An 8,290-nucleotide genomic window follows, 5' to 3' on the forward strand; every position below is an offset into this window, starting at 1 on the left:
CAACAGGTCTGTCATAAACTGTGATAAGTTTACAGTTTGAAAAGACAAAAGAATTATTTTAAATGGGAAACTAATTAGATGACACTTGCTCAAATACAAGTTAAATAATTCTGAATTCCAAAACATTAGACAGAGCCCCAGAACAAAGAAGGTTCAGCAGAGCTAGAAACAAGCAACACTACTGCCAGAAGCCATTGGTACATAAACATTTTGACTGACAGTTTCCCCACTAAATAGTTATTTTTGCACCTGTTAAAACCTTGAAAGTTGCACTAACATTGTATTATTCAGGCCAGGAAAGAGTTGAGGCGACTAATCCAGGGACGACTTGAATTTAACACATTGCCGACAATCAAGTGTGATTTTCTAAAAAACAGAAGCTGTATTTTAGATTGGTATCTTCCCTCCTACAAGATCAAGGTTTTGATCCTTTTAATGCTTCAAAGTCCTACATACACTGATTGACTGATGTATCTGACCTGATGGCAAAAGTAAGAACTAGCCTCTTGATTCACTTTCCTTATAAACAAGGAAGTCCACACATTTCAGCCGCTGCACTCATCCAAAACTTCAATATGAAACAAGTTGATGAGTAAATGCAGGACAAGAAATCTATCCATCTTCCTGAAGAATTTTACGTAGAAATTGATGTCAGAACTGTACAGTTTAACCTTATGACTGATATACTGACTTGGTCAGCAAATCCAACATTCTGACATACGGATTGGCAGGCTGTCCAGCAAGCAGTCAGGAACCATATTTCACTTCATAAGGCTTTTTCATTTATTTTCTCAACTGCCAGGCAATAAGATTATAGCCTGGCATCATCACTCCTGCCTGCCCCCTGAAAACTGCTCTCACTGAAACACCCCTTCAGAGTTCTTCATCAATAACTGAGATGGAGGTAAAAAAAAATTTACTGTTTAGGGGCACTTCCTCCCCCAATACTCTACAGCTCTCGCATCATGCTTTGTCTAAATGTTTTCTATTTAAACTCTACCAAATACCTATAGATTAATTTACTATGTAAAATCAATGACATGAAGTTTTACAATTCTAATGAACTTCCATATTTTGGAATCATTAACTGTCAATCTCCAGCACTGCTGATGGTTAGTGTACAGTACATTTTAAAGCTGTTACCACAGGTTACAAAGGATGCACAGGAACAGAAGATTAAAGAAGTTAAATTGCTTTAAAATAGTATGTGCTGCCCCTATGGCCTGTTAAACTGAAAGATCCAGATCTCATGAGTCTGTAGAGAGCACAGTATGCCAGACCTCATTTAAAACAATGCCGTAATAACTGCGTTGGATGACAGCGAGGGTCAAGTACTGCATTCTTGGCCAGCTCTATCTTTAAAATTAAAGTGTCTCAATAAGTAACATTACACCTCTACCCTGATATAACATGAATTCAGATTCAACATGGCAAAGCAGCACTCCAGGGGACGGGGCTGTGCACTCCAGTGGATTAAATCAAGTTCAATAGAACGCAGTTTCACCTATAACGTGGTAAGATTTTTTGGCTCCCAAGGACAGCGTTATATCAAGGTAGAGGTGTATTTATTTTATTAGAGGATCTTTTAGTCCAAGATCAGATGTACAGGACAATAAACTACTTGAGATATGGATTGGGTGATTTTTCTTTCGTGTTTAGATTACATGTATCACTTTCTGCAGCATCCTCAGTGTGCCATCACTTCATTATCCCACTTTATTACTGCGATACATACATCTGCTCCTAATAAAAAGAGAACTTCTCTAAGAGATGGGTATGTTTAGCTTGGGCTGAATTAAAATATCAAATTCCATCTACCCTATGGCAAGTGGAAAAGAGACCTGCTCACCTGAGGCTGGCATAATGTATTGGTGTTTAGCATTACACTTTACGCATACTTAGGCTCCATCATAGCCAGCCTCAGATGTTATATCAACTCAACTCTACTTTGCAACTTACAGACTCTGATCTGCTGCTGATCCAAACAAGCCCTACAGCCCCTACACACCATTACTTTGAAACAGAAAATTAAGTACAAATTTTAAGTTTATTTACAGTAACAGGTAAAATGTACGACAGCTTCTGTGCTTATGCTGCATCCTCAAACTAGCTAATAAGCTTATCCTGTAGAAGAGGATAGAGCCAAAGCAAAGACCAAGAATGTTTTACCCCCAACTGTAAAGAATTCAGGAACCCACAGCCTGCTTCTGCCCTAACCCCAGAGATGGCCCCAAAAGTTTCAAGGGTCCCACTGTGCTATAATTCCAGATCAGGATCTTATTTGAGACACTAACCTGCAACAAATGAAGTCCCTAAGCATGGGAGCCTGTGAGTCAGGTAATAGCAGAAACAAGAAGAAGCCCCTTCCAGGATGTGCTATGGTGCAGTAGAGAGGAGAGGGATTTGCTGGTAGTTTCCCGCCCCCCCCCCGCATGTGTAGATGTAGGGGAAGAAAGAGGGTGGAGCACAGGATAAGGAAAGGGTGGGAGCCCTCCAGAGAGTCGTCAGGGCAGGGGTGCCAAAACCGCTGGAGAATACCCCTCGCCAAGAGGCTTTTATGGGGGTGAAGAAGGGAGAACTGCTGAGGTGTCCCCTCGGGAGTGCAATCGAGCACTCAGAGCGGCCTCGGGACGGACACTGGTTGCTCTGCCGGCGCCTCCTTCCGCGCGGAGGCCGTCGTGTCCCAGCCGCTCCTGGCCGGAAAGGTCCGTGTCCCGCCGCTTTCCCAAAGGAGCCAGACTAGGAAAACCCATTACAGATAGCCCAGAGCCCCCTGCAGGCCGCGCCAGAGCCTCGGTCTCGAGTACGGAGCGCAGTCCGGCACCGTACCACACCACATGGCCGGTTACCCTCTGCCCCCGGTCCCCCCACCCCACAGCCATGCACTCCCTGGGCAAGCCCGGCCCCTCGGGCAAAGGGATCAGCCCTCGAGAAACCCCCGGTCCTGGGAGGCGCGGGAATCCCAGGCCCTCGCCCAGGGAAATGAAACACCTCGGATTCCGGAGCATCCCAAGAAGGGAGCCAGAAAACCCAGGCTTCCCTTGCACCACCCGCGGCAGGAGCTTCCAGTCGAGGGCTGCTCCGGGAAGAGGGGACCCCGAGGAACCGGCACGCGGGCTGCCTACGGGATAGGCGCCTCCCGGGAGACAAGAAAACAGAGATCGCAACAAACCTACAAGGGTCACCCATTCTCGGACGACAGGGACTAGAGGCACCCCGGGGGCAGCCCCCCGCCCCGAGAAGAGAGGGGGAGGGGATGGGGTGCTCGGCCGGGCAAGGGGCAGCCCCCCTCGGGCGCGCGGCGTGGCCTGTACTCACATTACTCTGCGGGTCGATGGCCTGCAGCAGCCGGTCCCTGATCTGCTGCGGGGACGGGGCCGGAGCCGCTGTCATTGCCTGGGCGAAGCGGGGCGGCTGCGGCCGGGGCGGGCAGGCGGCGGGGCCGGGCCGGGCCGGGGCGGCGGCTCCTCACTCGCCGGCGGCGGCGGCGGCAGCCTCCTCAGGGAGCCGCAGCCGCATGTTCGCTCCCCGCGCGGCGGGGGGAGCGGCGCTCGGAGCCAGGCGCGACCGCGAGGGGAGGGTCGAGGCAGCAGGACTAGGCCGGACCCGTCTGCTCCGCTCAGGGCCGAACTCAACTGTGGGCAGGACTCGCAGAGCCAGCCCCGCGCAAGGCACCATGGGACACGCCCGACGCCGTCAGGCACGGCGCGTCTGTGACGTCCAAGACATACGCACAGGCACGTTGAGTGCTCAAGCTCGGTAGCCGGCAAGGCGACGTGTTCGCAATACGCATGCGCGGCAGTGCATGGCGCCTGCGCCCTTCCCCAGCAAGTTACCGGCCAGGGGAAGCGGGAAATACGGAGCCCGCGGCGGGGCGGCTCCAGCGTCTGCTGGGCTGCAGCGGAGCGAGAGCGACGGGCGCAGCTGGGCCTGCCCCTTAGCCCCAGCAGCTGCTCCAGGGCCCGGGTTAGCCGCGGCACAGGCCAGGCCCCTGGAATACTAGGGGGTGCGGGAAAGATGGATGGCTACAGTAAACCCATGCGGAAACCAGCCAGGGTAACGTGACAGGTCAAGATTAAACGAAGTATTCCCAGAAGGCCAATCTCCAGCTCTGGTTTAAGAGATGTGCACTTGTCCTGGCAGTAACTGGGAAAAAATAGCCTCTGCAAATCCAGACACCTAAGATTTTCTTTAATGCACGATGCCCTCAGTAAAGAGAGTGACATGAGTGAGTCTTTCGAGCTGAAAAGCAGATTATATAATAAACACTATTTGAAGAAAATGGCCATTACTAAAAACACACACATTTCCGTAATCTTCCTGCTGGCAGTAGCCTCAAAAGAGCAATGGTGTTAGCCATAGCACATTGCGTGCCAGTGCAATCTGAAGCAGCGCAAAAATTCTCAAACAGATTGGACTTCATTACAGTTAGTAAGATAAAACATACACATACACCCAGAATAATTTGAATCAGGTTACTTTCAAGGGCTTCAGTACCCACAGATACATTCCCAAAGGTCCCTATTCTATTTGCATCAATTTTATATAAGCCATTGTCTACATCAAATCTCCATAACACATATTTTTAAACATCTGACAAAACTAAGCCCTACCACTAGATTGAATCTAAATACATAAAAACTAAAAGCAAGGCATCCCATTCCCAACAAGTCAAGCTGTAGTCATGCTGCCAAAGAACCAAAGTTCCGGATAGGGAGGAGAAAATCCATTTTCTTCTCTCAGCAACAGCTGCACTTATTTAAAACCTCCTAAGAGTCTGTTTATGTTCTGGTGGCCTCTACTAGAAAAAGGAAATCTATACATGCTAGATAGTGATTATATGCCAGATATAATTCCTTCATGAACATTCCAGAACTATCACACCTTGCTCCTATTAATTTGCTTTTTGGCTGCCTTTTGTGGTCACATTTGACCTCTCACATCTGAGAAACAGGCATATACTACTGGGCAAATGGTGATTTTTATACCTCTTACTTAATGAGGATTTCCACTGATTTTCATTGTGGTTAAAATGATCAACGAAGCAACTGCTAGAGGCTGCATAGTTTAAGCCTCATGAAAAGGACCGAGTTTATAAAATATGAAGAAATAACTGTTCTCTCAAGATATAATTAACTGATTTGTCATTGTAGTAGAAAGAGAGCCTGAGACATAAGGCGTTATCTCACAGGCCTCGTGTGAGGCCTAAGCTAAAGTATTAGTCAAAGTTTTGCTAACATAAAGCAAAGTCAGGCTGTGAACTAGGCCCTGCTCACAGAATTTGGCAACAGGGCTGATACTGCAGAAACATTCCTAACTAATGTTAGGTACAAGAATATACATGCAAACACATTCCAGAAGGGTGGTATTAGAATACCCCAAAGACAGTAGGAACATGCTGACCCATCTTAAAGATTAGGTCAGGATGATAGCGTGATGGATAGAGATGTTTTGATCAAACCAACAGGTACAAAGCAATGGGTGGTACCCAGATACATTGAGCAATATGTAACTTGTTTGTAACAGTGTATAAAAAAGTATCTCAGAGAGAGTGTCTTTGGCCAGCCTAGGGGGGGAATGGAAAGTCCGCCATTTATTGAGCTGCATCCATGGTCACGGGCATATATCTTAGTATCCTTATAGAGTCTGCCAGGTGCTATTACCAGGCTTCGTCAACAATAAACTTGTCCGGGCACCTTCATACCTTAACGGATCCTGTGGTCATTGGACACTTTGACTGAGGTCTGCTGTGCCAACTACCTGCGCAGAGCTGGGACAGCACACAGAGAACACATACATGCAGCCAAACATCTAACAGTCATACTTGCACTACGTGCTCAGCTCTGTATAAAGCACAAATAAGAAACTCAATCTAAAATTTCATTCCATACAAAAAAGTAAAGCTGTGCCATAAATCCCACACTCTGAAAATCAAAGTGGTCACTAAGTGGTCTGCCAACACTAATCAAGGATCTAAACTCTTGGGTTCACAGTAAGAATAAGTAGTTCAAAGCAAAAAATTTTAATCAGTTTCAGTGCAAGTGTATAACTGAAATGGTAATGCATGTAAACATTTCATTATTACACTTATAGCATCCACTAAAGTGACTACTATCAATTCTTCATTGCATATTATCCATTTAGCCATAATATGGTTTATTATACATATCTTATAGTCAATATAGACGAGCTCTGTGTAACTTGAAAGCTTGTACCTTCTACCAGCAAAAGCTGGTCTAATGAAAAATATTACCTCACCTACCTTGTCTTTGTAATATAGTTTGGCATATTTGTAGTGTTCATATAGCTTGAATGTTTTCTATCTCCTAAATTAGAACGCATTGAAAAGTGTTACTTAGAGAAGAGAATACAACTTGTTCTACATGGAATTGACCAGAACTTTAGTTACACCTACAAAATGTTGCTCTGAAAAACATAAAAATCAAGAGAATGGTGGACACAAAATAGGGCTGAGCTGATGATTAAGGGGACCTCTAGTGTCTTATTCATAAACTGTAGGACCATCATCTTCAATACACTGGCTAAGTATTCACTTAGGAAGAGTTCAATAAAAATTAGTGTGGAAATACTTTAAGAGTCATGGATTCTACATTTTAATTGGATGCTATCCCCTGCATATCATGGAAAGGACAGCATCTCTCCCCTTTTCAACAGACGTGCATGGAACAACTGAACTTTTAAATATAACCCCACCCTACAGGTTATTCTTTGCAAACTGAAATATCTCAAGATCCTTGCCAATCATGGCTAGAAGAGCAGGAGGGAGATTTTAATGTTCTCTTAGTAAAGGCAAAGGCCAGCTGCCCTTAGACAGCATTAGAGAGACCCATTCTCAAGAATGCAACATTCATTACTGCCAGCTTTCTAACCTATGATGTTATAATAGTTAATTGTCAAGTTGCCCACAGCCTCTGTAATGGAATTTTTTTTTATGACTTAGTTTTGTAGGAGAAAGCAATCCTGGGAGTAGCCACATCTTCATCCCATGGTTTGGTTTCAGACAGGACTATAACAGACATAGAATTACTCTCAAAATACCTGAATTATTCAACCAGATGACAAAGCATGATCTTGTCTTCTCTCATCACCCCTCCAACCCATCCTGCAGTTGTCATCTGCTCTTGTCCTTACCTTAATTTAGGCCCCAGTTTGCTTAAAAACATTGTACTCATCAGAAGTCCCATTGAACTCAATGGGACTAATGTGCATGCAGTTAAACCCAGGCATAAATGTTTGCAGGTTCAGAGCCTGAAACTGAAAATTCTTCAGGGATTCTATTTTTATGTGCAGTGCTTTATCAAACATCACCAGTGCTGTATAACAGCTTTACTTTTCCCATATTTTCTAGGAAAAGAATAAATACAAACACAAGTTAATTAAAAAAAAGGCAGTAGGGCATGGGCTATATACAATTAGAAAAGAGTTACAAAAGAGCATTAAAATAGGGTCTGGTTCATTTAGAGTTAGCCTGAGGCTGCAAGCATTCCTGTGTGGTACAGACCTCTCAGCAGAAATCCTTCCCAATTTATCAATATAGGTAGACTGCTGCAATTCATTTTGGTTGGGGCTACCCCCAACAAAGGCACAAAAACTTGAGGAGCAGCTTTATTCCGCTCTACCTGTTCACTAAGCACTTTCTGGAGCACATAATACAGTACCTATGTACTACCTACTATACAGTGCAAGGTATTAATTACAGTCTATAGACTAGGACCCACTTATCAGAGTCTTCTCTCTCCTTCTCTGAAGTTACAACCCCCTGGATTCCTTTCCATTCTAGGAGTTAAATTTCATGGCTGGTATCAGGCTCTTCACAGAGGACAGCCTATGCATGTGGGACCTGATCATTCCAGAGATGAAGTTTAGGGAGCTTCTGGGCAAAGTGTAAAATTTGCTTTCTTAGGCAAGCTTCTTGATTTGACTGGACCAATAAGAACTAGGACTGTGAGGGTTCCACTGCTGAGCTTTTTATAATAAACAGCTATTTCTTTATCCCTTAATTATTTTAGTTATAGAGGACACCAAAGCTACTTACCAACGGAGGCCAATATCAATTCATAAATAAAAATAAAATGCTGGAGAAAAAGAGTCACAATTACAGGACAAACCAATTAACTCTTAGACCTTCTCAGCAGTTCTACAATGAAACTGACTCTTGCGAGTTGACTCTACTACGAGCTAACAGAAACCCAAGCAGCTTTAACCCTCTAAAAATAAAACTACTCTCTTCAAATCTATTTACATATTACCCACCAGAGCTCAACAGGGA

General features: G+C 44.9%; 1 protein-coding gene across 3 annotated transcripts in view; it reads right to left on the bottom strand.

Annotated features, from left to right (window-relative positions):
* The window catches only part of MED26 (mediator complex subunit 26), a 44,383-nt gene extending 40,952 nt beyond the window's left edge, over nucleotides 1–3,431 (bottom strand). For all 3 annotated transcript variants that reach the window (XR_003997449.1, XR_003997448.1, XM_030540074.1), the window contains exon 1: nucleotides 3,319–3,431. Coding sequence is in view for 1 of the 3 variants with exons in the window: in XM_030540074.1 (XP_030395934.1) it covers nucleotides 3,319–3,393 (75 nt within the window). In the remaining 2 variants the exon portion in view is untranslated. The remainder of the gene's footprint in view (nucleotides 1–3,318) is intronic.
* Between the last annotated feature and the right edge of the window lie 4,859 nt (nucleotides 3,432–8,290).

Source organism: Gopherus evgoodei, chromosome 22 (genome assembly GCF_007399415.2).
Source record: "Gopherus evgoodei ecotype Sinaloan lineage chromosome 22, rGopEvg1_v1.p, whole genome shotgun sequence".
NCBI lineage: Eukaryota > Metazoa > Chordata > Testudines > Testudinidae > Gopherus > Gopherus evgoodei.